At 32.2% G+C, this 16161-nt stretch overlaps 1 protein-coding gene across 1 annotated transcript; it reads right to left on the bottom strand.

Annotated features, from left to right (window-relative positions):
• Positions 1 to 344: 344 nt before the first annotated feature.
• On the bottom strand, positions 345 to 7770 carry LOC119677459. The gene is made up of 3 exons (XM_038088810.1): positions 7581 to 7770; positions 4656 to 5393; positions 345 to 2861 (listed from the first exon to the last, which is right to left on the bottom strand). The coding sequence occupies exons 1-3, from the start codon at positions 7768 to 7770 to the stop codon at positions 673 to 675; spliced, it is 3117 nt and encodes a 1038-aa protein (XP_037944738.1). The 3' UTR covers positions 345 to 672.
• Between the last annotated feature and the right edge of the window lie 8391 nt (positions 7771 to 16161).

The raw sequence follows: 16161 nt of genomic DNA on the forward strand, positions 1-16161 counted from the left end.
TACTTAAATATTTTCATTTAAAGTAAAGCATCAAGCAGATATAATTTATTTGAATCAAAGAAGATAATATTTCTATAATATTATAATAAAAAATAATTATAAATATTTATAACAATCCTCAAGTCCACTTCTGGACTCTCAGGAAGATATACTGATTTAAGGTCCGTCATCAACTAAAAGACAAATAAATGATATGATTTCTTAGCCCAGCCATTATAGAGTAAAAGTGCGTAATAGCACTAACTCAAGAACAAGAAGAACAAGAAGAAGAAGATAAATCATTGTACAAAAAAATTTTGATTGAATGTGCCATATGCCATAATTATTTATTTTATTTATTATTATTTAGCTACTAAATTGTACACTCATACATATATTGCAATACAATAATTTAAAAACCTTAAAGTAAAATACATATTATATATAATATGGTATAGTTATAAATACAAAGCGATTGGAATGACTGTGGCTTAAACTAGACTTCGTTGAATATTTTCATCCAACACGATTTTTAACATAATTACTTCCTTCGATGCAAACATGCTTAATACCCGTATCTTCAGATGAACGTTGCAGCCAACAAGGAGGGGAGTTTTGGTTTTTTTGGTTTAAAGTATCTTCAATGGAAAACATATATTGACTATTGTTGATCCCAATTGAATTGTCAAGGATTTACAAATAGCCATGCCCTGCAACTTCAGCCGGTATATAACCTTCGCGTCCATCTCGCGTTTTAACATAGAACCACTGACGATGGTCTTTAGATTGACGACACTCGCAGAGTGTCACAATTTCACCCTTCTTCAGCGTTATACTTGCAGTTGTATAATCAGTGTTGATAGCGACTAGTGTCTGGCGCAATCCATGTTGTTTCTTCATTCCATGGATAACAGTTCCGTTCAGATTAGTGTTGTTTACTGGATTTGCTGTACCCGACGTATAGACAGGCGTATTTTTTGGATGTAAGTGCTGACCATTGTGACCATTTGTTATGAATGGACCTTTGAGAACTTGTTTCTGTTGCAGTTGCTGTAACTGCTGTTGTTGTTGTTGCATATGCTTTTCCATATGCGATTTGGACTTCTGCCGCTGTATGGTGGCGTATTCATCATTTGTGGTACGTATTGAAGCATTTTTGGTTGACTTTAGTTGCGCATATGCTTTAGCGACTAGTTTCGGTTGTGAAGCGGCACGTAAGTACAATTTGTCTACTTGATGTTCACCATATGGTGTGAAGTTGCCATTTACTTTGTCTGCTTCACGATTAGTTTCTGTGCGTTTGCCACGAGGTGTGCGTGCACCATCAGAACGTGTGCCACCGCGCAAACGAATTTCTTTTTCTGAATCGGTCATATTGCCACAAGGACGTGGAAATATATCACAATTGGATTCCCAACAAGGTGTAGGTTTTGAGCTGCCTTCGCCTATACCTCGTGCAGCAGGTGGTAATATGCCCAGAGGCAGACAACAGGCATAGCCAATATAGCCTTCTTCCGCATGCGGTGTTTGCACATAAAGCCAGCTTTGATTTTTGAAAACTGCATTGACTACCATACCTAATGGAAGAGGTATCTCCACTTGATAACCTCCAGTTCTCGTTTGATATAGTGTACTGGAAGTAGAGAGCACAACAGGTATGTTACCTGGGGAAGCAAGTGAGCATTTCGATAAGAATTCATCAACGTTACTAATCTCATAGCCGAACTTTTGAACGCGTGTCCGTTCACGTCGCTTACGATGCCGATGTCGACGATGATGATTTCCTTCTGAAGCAGCAATTAAACTAGGCTCTGAATATGTACCCTTCAATGACTTGAGCTCATCGTTGTCCAGTACACCATTAGCTGCATTGGTAACAGTAGAGTTCGGTTCAGCATTGATTCCTGCACGTGTTGTACCGTTGGTGGGCACGGTTGTCATTTTCGCAGCTAATTTTTTACGTATCTCATTTCGTTTTTTGGCCAAAGCTAAGGCTTCGCTGTTATCATAGCTCTTTGGTAAGCGTTGGGGTGTGCATACAAACAATAATTCTTTGGATGGTGTCACTCGATGTTTTTCCCTATAATCCAGCAGATTTTGGTTGCTAAAAAATTTTTGTGGCACTGTGGCTGTAGCGTAGGCCGTAGGCGTAGTCGCGTAACCATTAAGTGGATCTGGACATTTGCCAGGCAATTGCTTGATCCGATACCGTTTCTTCGTTGGCTCCAATTGTGTTGGCACCACTTCCGTTCTTTTTTGTTGTAGTTGTTGTGCTTGTGCTTGTTGTTGTTTTTCCTCTTGTTTCAGTTCTAGTCCATTTGCATAACCATTATTATTATTTTGAGTCGTTTGTAATAAATTATTTGAGATCTTTTCCTCTGGCTTGGGATCAGATTCTGTATCATTTTGCTGCGATTGTTGTTGTTGTTGCTGTTGTTCTCTTAAAACCCATGTCAGTGATATGCGTGGTCTTCTAAGGCTTATACTTTGACCCATTTCCTGCGATATTTTTCTTTGGTTCCTCGAAATTCCTTTATTATCTAATTGTGCACAATTGCTATGCTCGTTTTCAGTTCCTCTTTTTGCATGCACAGCATGTTGTGATGAACCCTGTATTTCATGACGCTGTGCATTTAACGCTGGCGTGCTTTTTGAGTGTTGTAGTCTATGTGAAACTGGTGCCAAATGCCCATAATCTCTATTTTGATTAGATTGATTGCATACGCCTCTTTGCTGTGGGCGGAATTCATCAATATCAATGTAATCTGAAGACTGACTTAATGCAGGTAATGTATCAGTGAAGCTGCCAATAGAAGAATCACTTGTTGGTTGCTGATGTAGTATAAGTGAACAAGCATTCAACAAATCGGGACAATAGGCGTCTGAAAAAGTAAATAAATATTTTTAGTTGTGAATTATATATAATATTTTTTGTTGTTGTTAAAGGTTATTAGTTTTATTTATAAATTGTTTTATATGTCATTATCGTATTTTTTGACTATATACTTACATACTTTTAATCATATAAAGTCTAAAGAATTAAACAAAAATTTCTTAAATATTGCAAGTTTATTTTCCATTTTGGACAAACAATATTCGGCGATTTTTAATCAAATCCAAATACTGCCTTTCTTTTCGGTAATTTCTATGGGGTATAGATCAGATTATTGTTTTATTACAAAATTTTGCAGGTTTTTCTTCTAAAAACTGACGCACATATTTTTCATGTTCCACTTTTGAGATCAATTTTACTCTAGCATGAGTTTGATAGATTTCAAATCAAGCTAATAAAACAATATAATGTCAGAACAATGCTGATGGGTACATCAAAACTTCTCACTGAAGACTTCTTGATTTAACCGCATTAATTACTTAGAGATCTGAATTTATCGGAATATCATTTGTCCAGGCGGTAATAGCTGATATTGGATGATTCCATCCCGGTATCATCCGGTTAGCTTCTGCATACCGAACTGTATCCGAACCAGCAGTTCTAGTGAATAGTGGAATCATCCCTATCGACCTCCAGGCGCATGAACGAAGAAAACGCTTGAAACAGAGATCGACAAGCAACTCAACAGGTCTTCAAGATATAGGAGGACAAACTTTTCAGATCTGGCAACAACGATGGAACTCTGATTTAAGAGGAAGATAGACGGCAAAGCTAATTTCGGCAAGATTGACTATTATGTCACACAGTTTCTATCTAGTCATGGATATTTTCGAATAAATTTATACAGAATACAAAAAGTAGAGCAGCTCAACTGTATATACTGCGGATACGTCGAGGACAATGCTGAGCATACTTTCTTCAACTGCGAAAGATGGCATGGAGACGGAACACTACTTGCAGAATATATAGGTCACATTACAGTCGAGAATATCGTACAAAAAATTACAGAACGAGCAGAAAATTGGAACAAAATCACACTATTCTTCGGAAATGTGCTAAGGGAAAAGAAGAAAGATCTGGACGCAAGCTAATCTAAAACAAAGAGCAATCTGACTATATTCGAATTCGGATCATGAGTGAGAGCCGGGACACACATTCTGAGATTGAAAAAAGTAGACTCTGACCGAAGATAGCTGTAGCACACCAAAATTAAGGACAAGATTAATCAAATGCAACAGTAGCGGAGCCTGGACGCAGGTCACACTAATGGAAGTCTTAAATGACTAATAGGGACCCTACCTCGAAGTAATACTAACGTAGTTGCGGAGTAGGACAAGCTCTCTAGAAATGAGAGAGAGTGGTTTAGTCCGTGCGAGTCGGGCACTTACCTTCCGGGGCGTCAGATTGTAGGCAGTGCGTAGGCATTCCACTCTTCCTTGCCACAAAAAACAAAAAAAAAAAATGAATATATTTTCATAACAAATAATTAATTTAATAATTACTGAACCTAATATTTGCTGATATTTATTAGTTCCGAAAGCAAGAACATTTAAAATAAAACACAATAAAAATAACAACAACGATAGCATCATCAACAGTGATCTATTTTTCTCCGTAGCGGACCCAATATTTACTTATATTCATATCTGCGCATAAACGCACTTATACATTACAACAACAATGGCTTAATCCGTGAAAAAGTAATGTCAATGAAAGAATAAATGAAGAGAATGGTAAGAAATCCTATAAAAAAACCTTTAATATTAATTAGTTATTGGTTTACCTCGTACTCCTCTCACACAACGTATTGGTACTCTTCTGCGTGACTCATTTCTGGTTGTGACTTCTGTTTCGCTATCGCTGAAACTACAGCTGGAACTACTGCTGTCGCTGCTGCTACTGTCTTCTCTATTGATGCTGCTGATTGGGAAACACTGTGGTTGCAACTGTTGCAACAAATGCAATCTTCTACGCCGACGTAAGTGCTGTTGCTGCAGTAATTGGTGTTGCTGTGCCTGTTGTTGGTAGTTTGCTTGCTGTGTTGGTGTTGCTTGTGTCGTTGATGCAGTAGCTTCACTTCCATTTGCTGCATACTCTGCGCTATGTAGCTCTACAAACTGCCTACGTTCCAGATTTGATGATTCAACTGCTTGAACATAATCCCGTACTGAAGCGTTCTCTTGACTATTACACTCCCGTACTATTCGCACTTGTCTTTCGTTTGAATTGGTGTACTCTATGCAACGAGGCGTATATACCGGAGGTGGGGTTGATGGCAAAGAATTATAAACTGGCGGTGGTGTCCTGCACAGCAATGGTCGATTAATAAATTGGTTGTTGGTAGTATTGTTGGGATTGTTATTATTCCGACTGCTGCCACTGCTGCCAGCGCTGCTGTTACTGTGAAGTACAAATCTTTCCTGCGCTGCGTTTTCTAACGGATTTGCCACTTGAAATGCAGTAGCACTGGAGGTATTGCCGGTTGTCGCTGTTGCTCGTGTGCCATTGTTTGTATTGCGTACTAATAGCGGCGATGATGATGTTGATCAACATAAAAGATAAGGAAAACAGAAGAAAAATGACGTGAATTAATAAATTACGAATAAAATAAAAAATTATTGGGGTTGCTTAATAAAGGCATTACAGAGGTACGTGCCACTCAAAAATAAAAACATTTTTAAGTGGCGAGTCGAAAGCGGAAAGGCAAATCCGCAAATTAGAGCTGCGAAATATTTTAGCAATTGCACACTTAATTTGCAAGGGTTGTTAGATTGTTAGGGTTCTTCAGAAAGGAATAGGAATCACAAAATAATTATGCCGAAGTTTTCCATTCAAAATATTTGATTTTTTTTCAAATTTTTGCTGAAACTCTTTAATTGTTAAGGCTTTTAGAGTAATTAAATTTTATATCAAACGAAAGATACTTAAACGAGATGTTCAGAAAAATCCCACTTAATGATGATAATCTTAATTTTAATTTAACCCACGTCATTAAATTTTCGCAGATTTTATTAAACATCTCAATAAACTTAATTTCTGTTGAAAAAGAAGGCGGTATAATAAATTTTTCATTAAATTGTAATTTCCCGTACTTCGTCTAAGTTAAACACAGAGAGTTTTAATATCTTTCAGGTGATAAATTCTGTAATTAGCATTGGCAATAAATTACAGTCTTGTCATTGCACGTGATGATTTTTGTTCAGATTAAAGTTTTGCATTTCTAGAATGAGGAATTAAAAACGTTTAGGTATACGTGAGATATTGGAAGTACTTACTTTAAAAAATTTGGATTAATATTTAAGATGCATCTTTGTGGATTTATTTTGCCATGAGGCCACACTAGATGAATGTTGAAGATCTTAAAACTTAGATAACCTCTACTTTATTTTCGAGCAAATATATAAAATGTCATAAAGTCATTTTGGGTATATGTCTGCAGACGGAATATGTTCAATATCTTATATAAAGTCCCTATATAATATGGAAATGAGTGCTCGTGAAGTAATACTACGAGACATTCATCTACGTTTCAGTATATTTTCTAGTAATATACGTAGTAATATACTATTACTACTAATATTAATAATACCACAAGGGGCGGTACGCAGATCTTAGATCAGTTATTGCATAATCACGAAGCTTATGAGGAATATACAAATTAGTCAGTGAGATGTGTGGAACTCTGCAGAAACCCCCTAACTATCAAAGAGTAAAAATGCCCACATGCACTAACTCGGAAAAGGTTCAACATGAATACTTATGTTATTATTATTATTTTATTATTACTACTTATATACTATTACTATGTATGTTAGTTTGAGTATTTAGTTAAATACTACGTCGTTGTTTAAGTATTTGTATTGTAATGTACATGCTATTTGCAGACAGTCTTAAAGACATGTCTTCCATGACAATTTAAGCAACAGGAACATATGTAACAAAAAGAATGGGGAAGGAATTTGTGCATGTTTTGACTCGATTCGTTTTTCTAGTCGTCAAAAAAAAGTGTTAAAAAATGGTAATTCAAAAGAAATACATACAAGTGAAGAAAATGATCTGTTTAAGAGGATTTATTCTTAATCATACTTATTCCTTTTAATTCTTTTTATTACTTTAAGATATAAATCAAATTTAAAGGAAAATATATATTATGAGGTATGAGATAACTATATATGAAAGATTGGCAAAATCTATTGATTTAGATTTAATAAAATAAAAGTTAGGAATACATTCAAATGAATTTTTTCTAAAACTATTTCACATACAGATCTTTCATAAAAGTAGAAGTACTTCATAAATTATTTTTTACTTTTGTTTTAATAATTTTTATGCACGCTTTATATAATGATAAAGCGAAAAAATCATATCTTCTTCATCTTTGGAATAACTGTTTCAAATTTATAACAACGCTCTTGAGGCACCACCTATTAAAGCACCCACCCACCGCGTTCATATGAAAATGATTGAAAAATTCCATTTTGTACGTCAAACAACAATCAACATTTCAATTGAATCGCATTGACTGAAGTATCACATGAATGCATGAGCATGGCATGTATAAGCCAGAATATAAATTTTACTATTTAACCGTGGCGAGATGGCCAGATACTCAATATCAGAACCATGAGATCACTTAAACATTTCACGCTTACTTAATTCAAATAAGTCAGCGTGTCCAATAAAATATTTTGCAATATCTTCGCCTTACCAAATAAAATGGGAAGTCGTGATGGTATTTCTGAAATTGCAGAAAGCGCTACGGCAAGCATCGCATCCTTAAAGCGTTTGTGGGCCTTAGCGCGATCATTTACACCACATTGGCTGCGCAACAAATGGCCATCCACAAGTTGCGTCTTTCTCGCAGACGTCAATGTATCAATAATAAAATTGTGCAGCATAACAATGGAAGATCATGAAATTTTTATAGCTCAAGATGGTTAGGAAAATGAGAGAAAAAAAATTGTAGGTGAAAAAGTCAGTCAAAGTCAAAGACTATCTACTTTCAACAGCAACTCAAAGAAAAACTCAATGTCAAACAAATAAAATTTCATATGTACTTGACGAGACCACTGTTGGCATTTCAGTTTTTATATTAACCCTACAAATGATCAAAGCTTGAACTATTCAGATATATTATATTAAATAAAAAAAGATTCATATTGTATGTTATCAAATCTCAGAATGGTTACAGGCTCCTCGGGGAGGTGTGCAGATCTGAGGTCAATTATTGCTTAGTCTAATGAAGTGATAAACAATAATCCAGCCAAGACATAAAAAGGGGTTTTAAAAATACCTCAAGTTAAGAAAGAGTAAAAGTGCTTAAGTGCACTAGCTCAAATAGTTTCAACATAATTAATATGTTCGAAAAGGTTACAGTGGGCATTTCAGTTCTAAACTACACCAACACTAAAATGAATCAAAGCTTGAGATATTAATATATTATATATAATATAACATACATATATAATTAATATGACATAATTCCTTAATAAGTATTATAGGCCAGGCGTATTGTATTATAGTTGGTAAAATAGTAAATGAAGTTATCATATGATTTTATCGAATGACTGTATTTTTGCAACATATTTCCAGTGAACATTCCTACTACACTGATTTTTGAATTGAACTGCACTGAAACTTAAGACTTAAAATTTTTTGGGAGTACAACCTAACTCTGAAGATTTTAAGACCATAGCAGTTGCTTCACATGTTTTCTTTCGTAAGTTGAATCCTCGGTCGGAGTTAAATTTTTACACATGCCTTTAACACGATAAGGTTCAGTTCAAGCTGTCATAAATGAATTTATATAGATGGATGAACCATTCTATGGTTCACCCATCGCTCTATTATAAGCAATTATATCGAGATACAATTCTTATCAAACCAATAATAAAAAGCAAACTAGTTACAGTGTATAATGATATTTAGAGTTATATGTTTGAAAGATCACTTATGTGATCACAATCTTACTATGCGCTTTATGCTTTTAGCGAGATAAAAACCACTTCTGACCTCTGAACAACTAATTAAAAAACAGGAGGATTACTCAGAACACAGCACAAACAAGATATTAGTTTCATATCCGAAAATGTTCTACAAATTTTTTAATGTTATATTGTAAGTGTGTCAGAAGAGAACTTTTCAATCCAAGTAGAGAGTGCTATACTCCTATATGAAACGATTAGAAGTCTTTAATTTTTGATAAATGCAAAAAGAACGAAATTCGCTCAGAACGTTAATATATATTTTGTATATTTTCTTACAAAAATAATTTCAAAAATCAATTCCTTATGCATTTATTATACTTATAGTGCAATATAGTGTAATAATAAGTATATATAGTATACTTTGTCTATTTGTATTATTATTATTGATATGGAGTATGGCATTGTGACCATTGGGTCTAATGAACCTTCTTCTTGGTTTAGAGTATATCTCCAAAGAGTATAAAGAGTAGTATAAAACCTACTTTATAGAGTTTAATTGCCTATTCCGTAAGGCTATAATTCCCAAGAGTCTATTTCGATTGTCCATTAGCGCAAGACATTCTAACAGCACATGTTTGACTGACTCTTCATTCTGTTCGCAGAATCTATAGTTTGCATCCGTATATACCTATAACCAGTCTCGTAATTGGTGTTTCAGTTTACAGAGTTCTGTTAAAATTCTTGTGATAATTCTAAGATTTTCTTTTGTTAAGTTTATACAATCCTGGCATCTCCCATTGTTATAAGTACCAATAAGTGATTTAGACTGTTTTAATCCTTGCAGATCATCCAAGTAATCCCTTTTGTTTTGGTTCTCCTTCATTTTTATGTGGATTATGTGCCCTAATCCACAGAAAAGACTCAGTCTTTATGTATGTGAACACATATATTCTTTATAAGTTTTAAACATTGTTTCTTTAATTTATGTCTTTAATATTAATTGTAAATAAATTGTATAGAAATTTCAAAATGTTTATTTAAAAATTATTCAAAAGTATATATGCGTTTTTAAATTATAAATTCAAATTGTGTTTAATATAGAAATGCTAAGAAATATTTAAAGGAATTAAACAAATCTAAAGGGATTTTAAGTAATTATAGTATTTAATTTAGAAATCCTAAAATATCATAAATTTCAAGTGCCTTATCTACGCTCTACCACAAGTAGACTACCATTATTAACATAGCACTTGCTCGACCTTCTACGACTATATAACTGAAAATTATACAAAATAAACTGTATTAATGGTGTCGATGAAAATATAAAAACTTAATAAAATCTTTTAAGAATTTTAAAAATAAGAATAAAGTTTGGAACATTAAAATCTGCGAGGTGTTTAAATTCCCTGAAAACTTTTCAAATCTGAAAAATAATCATAAGTGGCATAAAAGACGATGGTGACGACACTCGTAGAATTTTTAACTTAAGCAGCTTTCCTTCCTAAGAACGAAGGACAGTGCTATGCTCATCAAATCTGTATGAAGTCTCATCTCATCTTATATTCGAAATAATCTTAAAAATAATACTTAAAGTTTGCTGTTGTTTTTTGCTATCCAAGTACACACGCACGAGTGTACAAATAAAAATGGGGGAAGTACAAAAATGCAGTTTTTATTAAAATCGTAAAGTATATAAGAGTTATAAAATAAAAAGTTAATTATAAAATTTAATAAAAATACAATTCATAACAATTTGGGTTGAATGTCAGTTACTTATTTTACTACGACTTTTAGTATACAACATCACAATATGAGATATGAGGTCTCAAGCTGAGAAAAGAAATTGAAATTGTGTAGTTTATTCATTATTTGTAATAAAAGTTTTTTTAATATTTACTATTTACATAAAAATATTTTAAGCAACATAAATGATATGTTTGTGATATTATAATCACTTTTCTTGGATTCAAATTCAAAGGATGCAAAACCACAATGGCACATTTCAAGAGCTTGAAAGGCAATTCACGAACATTTGCGGTTCTTAAGCGGGCGTTTCTCATTAAATAACAACCACTTGAGATTATCATAAAATACTTAAGTAGTTCATAAATTTCTTTAAAGTGTCAGAATTTTATGTATTTATTTTAATTACTTTAATTTGATTCAATTTTTTTCATTTTCATTTTTCTTGTTATTAAAAGCAATTTGTTATTTTGACTTTTACTACTTAAGCTTGGAAATTATTTGGAAGTCGGGGAAGAGTGGCATATTAGTACATTTTTATGAGCTTTATATTCTATGAATGCATTTAATGCATCTTAATAACCATAAATTTAAAAATAAATATGTAACAGAAATTAAATCTTGGCCAAATGAGTTTGAGTAATCAGAGTCTTTTTAAATCAATTCTGAATTTATTGAATAGGGACGATACGATCACGTACATTAGATATTTTCACGCAATTTTATGTAAATATACATAAGTTGATTTATAAAACATAATATATTAGTTATAAACTAATAATAAATAATATTTTAGAATTAGAAATAAATATGGTACCACCTTCTAACGGATCATGGTTGATCTTTTGTGCAACAATAGACCCTAACCGAACAGAAGACATTCCGCCTTCCGAATAAAAACCAGAATATCAACCTTGAGGACCTTCTATTATCAGAAGGGTAATGATAATATTAAGAGTATTGGACTTAACTCGATATAAATACAGCAATATGTGCCTTTTTTATATAAAATCCATACAAGATGCATCTAAATATATGGTAAAGACAATTCAACAACTACTATAGAGCTATAAGCACATTAATCTACTTTTAAGTTTACAGTGTAAACGCAGCTAAATTATGTTTTCTAAAACATTTTTAAGATTTTTTTAAAAAAATGCCCTAAATTGTCTCTAAAAAATAAATTAAAAGAATTTTTAAAACTGAAAAGAAGATTTGTTTTCTAAAATCTACATAAACAAGCATAAAAACAAGTAATTAACAACAGATGACAATCTAAATGGTCGGCAATAACAATTAAGTTGGCAACATTTAAATTTAGTGACATTGCATCTAAAATTATGCTACAAAATTCTTTTCTTTTTACGAGTATTGTGCAAGTGACTGACTTCTTACAATATAAGCTAACTCTGTGAAACATTTCGACTGTCTGTGATAATACAAGTGACTAAAGAATTTTATTTATCTGCTCAGAAGATAGAGAAACGTTAGTGGGACACTGGCAATTAAGTCCAAAATAACTGCATAACTTAATTTTTATGATTATTTGGAACATCTTCAACATTGCATCAACATGGGTCGCCCTTAACAATGTGCGATATTCTCGTAATAAATAAGTTTTTGTGATAAACTTTTATGAGTGTTTGCCCAACAAAATCATAGTTAGTATCACGTTGAAATGGCAATCGTAAAATGCATGCGAAATTGTTGTAACTTCTGCAAAGTTTCTCTATTTGAACAAGCCAAACTCGGAATATCACAAACAGACAGATGGAAAAGCAGGCGAATAAACAAAATAAAAGTTGGCAATAAAAATATAGAGAATATGGAATATTTCGGCACAAAAGTTAATATAAATAAATCCAACAGTTATACGGCGGATACGGTGTCGACCTATAGTGAATAAACGAACTAATGGAATTAGTTATGTGCGGATCCAGATATTTTGGGGGAAAGTAACGTGAAAAGCTCGTGAGCCCACAAGTTGCTAATTTAAGTTTTCCACAGCACTAGTGAGTGATAATGAAAGTTTCTGTGTAAGTGGGAAGGCATAAAGGCTTCACCCAAAATAAACGCAATCATAAATTTGGAATATGGGTAATAACATAAAAAACTAAGATAAATGTATATATGCAAATTGAATAAATAACAATTACGCTATGAATATAAAAATGATAAAACACTATTTATTATTCGGAAATTGTGTTCACAAAAAAGATAGACTAAATTTATAGTTAAGTAATTAGTTAATGAAGCAAAGCTAAATTAATGTAATTAAACGCAGTGTAAACAATAAGACAGTAAGACTCCTATTTTCTTCGTGATATACTTTACTTTTTCCTTATATTGGGTCTGAGTACCAAATCAGCTACAGAATAAGCATATCAACAGCGTACTATAGTAGAAAATGGATTTAAAAAAATAAGATTTATGTTCAATTTGGAAGCCATCAACAACATAATATATATACTTATGAATTTTAATCTTGTTTTAACCTTCTGCTCAAAAAGTATCCAGATTTTGTTGTTTGTTAAAAGGTATATTACTTAAGGAGAAGTAATTTGTTATGTCGGTACACCCTTTCTTGACATATGTTACAAATTTGAGCGCCATCTGTCAATTAGTTTGTTTACAGCAACTGTTAATGTGAGACTACCTCAAGTGCATTTAGCGATTTTTACTATGGAAAATTCTTGTTGTACGCGATTTTTTGACCAAACACGGCACCACTGTCATCGCTCAAGCACCATATTCTGGATATATCTGGATCCGTGCGACTTTTTCCTGTTCCCGAAACTCAAATTGCCCCTTCGTGGTAAACGTTTTGAGTCGATTGAATCGGTAAAAGAGAATTCGCTGAAGGAACTAAAAGCCATACCTTCACGGGCCTACGAAAAGTGTATGGAAGATTGGGTTAACCGTTGGCATATGTGTATCGCTTCAGTTGGAGCATATTTTGAAGGAGATGAAATAAATTTGGAATAAAATTTAAATTTGTGTGTTTTATTTACAAAATCCGAGTACTTTTTGAGCAGAAGGTATATCACGATAACAAAATGTTGTCGCTTCTTCACTTTTAGCTGTCAATTTTATTTTATTTCACTCATATTTTTTTTTAGACTACTTTAAACTTTTATTTTAATGATTGTAGTTTGTAGTGCAAAGGACTTGAAGTAGTTACTTTTTGATTATTCTTTCAAAACTTCTTCATCGGGCTTTGTGATTTTCGACTTTTAATAAATTCCAGCTAAAATAAATTATGCAAAAATAGGAATTTCTTGTATATTTTTTTAATTATTTTATAAAAACCTGATTATTAGATTATCCGTTCCACTCTTTTTAATGATATAACATAAATATTCTCAAATTGAATAAAATTAAATGAAAATGAATGCTATTAAAATTTTTATTTAAAACTTTTGTCTTAAGACTCCTAAAATTGCAACATATTGAAGCGTGTTAATCTACCATACAAGGAGGAACAAGGAGAAATCCTTTAAATCAATTTTAAATTAAAAGTAATGAAATATCTCTGTTATGTATCAAAAGCATAAAAATGTCAAAAAAGTACAAGATTTAGATGCCATTGATCCTTCTCCAACTCCATCATCGCACACGTTCCCATGCACATTCGCATGATGCCGGCTACCCATTCACAGCACATCGCAAGTTAAAAGTGAAATGTAAACGTCCCTAAAGGGCTTTTTGTTTTATTGTTGTTGCTGAACATAACAGGAGCAACAACACAAAAATTTCCTACAATGAAATTTTAATATTGCAAGGATTTTCCGCATACTTTCGAAAACACGCATACAAACAAAGGTTACCGTAATCGTACGAGTATGTGTGAGATTATTCGTATGGAGTACAAGAAAAGTAGGCAGTCAAAGTTGAAGACACAAAATGGAAGATTTTTCTGAGGGAAAAAGGAATGTTAAACTCAGGGCAAAGTTCTCTACTAATAAATACTTTATATTTAGTTTATGAAAGAAACTTTGAAATAAATTAAATTCACAAATTAGTTTCAAAATATTGCTGGATAAGTAAACACTACCTGTTTGGAGGCAGATCTACTTTAGCTACTGCTAGGGGATCATAAGGAGTTCTCTTCCTCTGTTTCTAATTAGCTATATGCAATTTTGAGTGAACATCAGACAAAAGACTAAAGACTACATATTAAAGGGATTTTTAGATATATAAGAAAATATTTAACATTGCAAAAATTCTGGACATGAAAAACGTTGTACGAATTTAACAGTTTGCCTTCAATTTCAATACATTATACTATCAATCAATATATCAATATATATTTTATTATCACATCTATAAAAATAAAGTTAAATGTTCTATCACATATAAGAATCCTCATATATTAGAGCAGTTTTCAAAGAGAATGCGCATAACCATTGAGTAAAAATATTATAGAGTCACAATGCCATAGAAATTAATTTTTGTTCTAGGTATCTACTACTGGGTACCTAAATCACTCAAATCTCTGCCGACGTCGCTTCAGTCGTTTTTGCTTCATACCAAAGAAGATTTTGCAATATTCTCTGCTTCATAGCTTCAAGAAATTTTTATATTTCTTTTTTGTGTTTTTTTCTCCTTTTGCTCTTTGAGGTGTTGTTATTGCTTTCTTGAATTATAATGTAAGTAGTAAAAAGAATTATTCGCTATTTTATATTCATTCATGCCTACTTGCTTTGTGTTTAAATATGAACATATGGACATTGATATTTTTGTATGTAATTTCGGGGGCAAGAGATATCAAAATTTTATTTGCAGCATTGAAACAATTTTTCATTATGATGGCATTTAAAGAAAGAGTTATAATTGTTTTCGTAATTAATTGTTATTAAGTATGGATTTTTAATTTTATCGTATTTACATAATATTTATATTAAATCTTAGGAAGTAATACAATCATAAGAACACATATGTATATAAAATAATTACCAATAATTAGTAAAACATTTTTTAAAAATAGTATGATTTAGCTTTGCCAAATGTATTACAATAAAATTATATAGAAATCGATTTAAGATTAAACCTTCAGTTTATATGGCAGTTTGAATAGTTAACGCTGTTTTACATATATATGCACTTAAAAGATACTGAATAAGTATAAACGGAACATCAGTACAAGGGGTACAAGTGTATCGACTATTAGCTTTTGCAAGCGAATAATTGCCGAGAAATGGAGATTTATTTAAATAACTGCATAATCATTTATAGTTACTAGATCGACATACATGAAAAGTTATCGTTAATTAAATAGAAGTGACAATTTTCATGTTCTAGTTGCGTACTAATTTCCAGACCACCTTTAAGGTATAATGCATCGCGCGTTTTTTTTACATGGTGTCCCCAGGAGGCCTAGTCCATGTTAACGAAGAAATTTTGTTTAAGAAAAATAATATAGAAAAGAGATTTTTTTTACTATTTCAAAATTTTTTTTTATTATTTGTTCTCTATTTCGTCCTCAAGAATTTGAAGAACTTTAGTTTTTTATATTAATATACATACATTAGTATTATCGACAAAAAGATTTTTTGCATATAAATGATAAAAAAATATATTATCACACATAAATAATTGGAAAATAGAATGGTAAAAAAG

Source organism: Teleopsis dalmanni, chromosome 1, assembly GCF_002237135.1.
Source record: "Teleopsis dalmanni isolate 2A chromosome 1, ASM223713v2, whole genome shotgun sequence".
Taxonomy (NCBI): domain Eukaryota; kingdom Metazoa; phylum Arthropoda; class Insecta; order Diptera; family Diopsidae; genus Teleopsis; species Teleopsis dalmanni.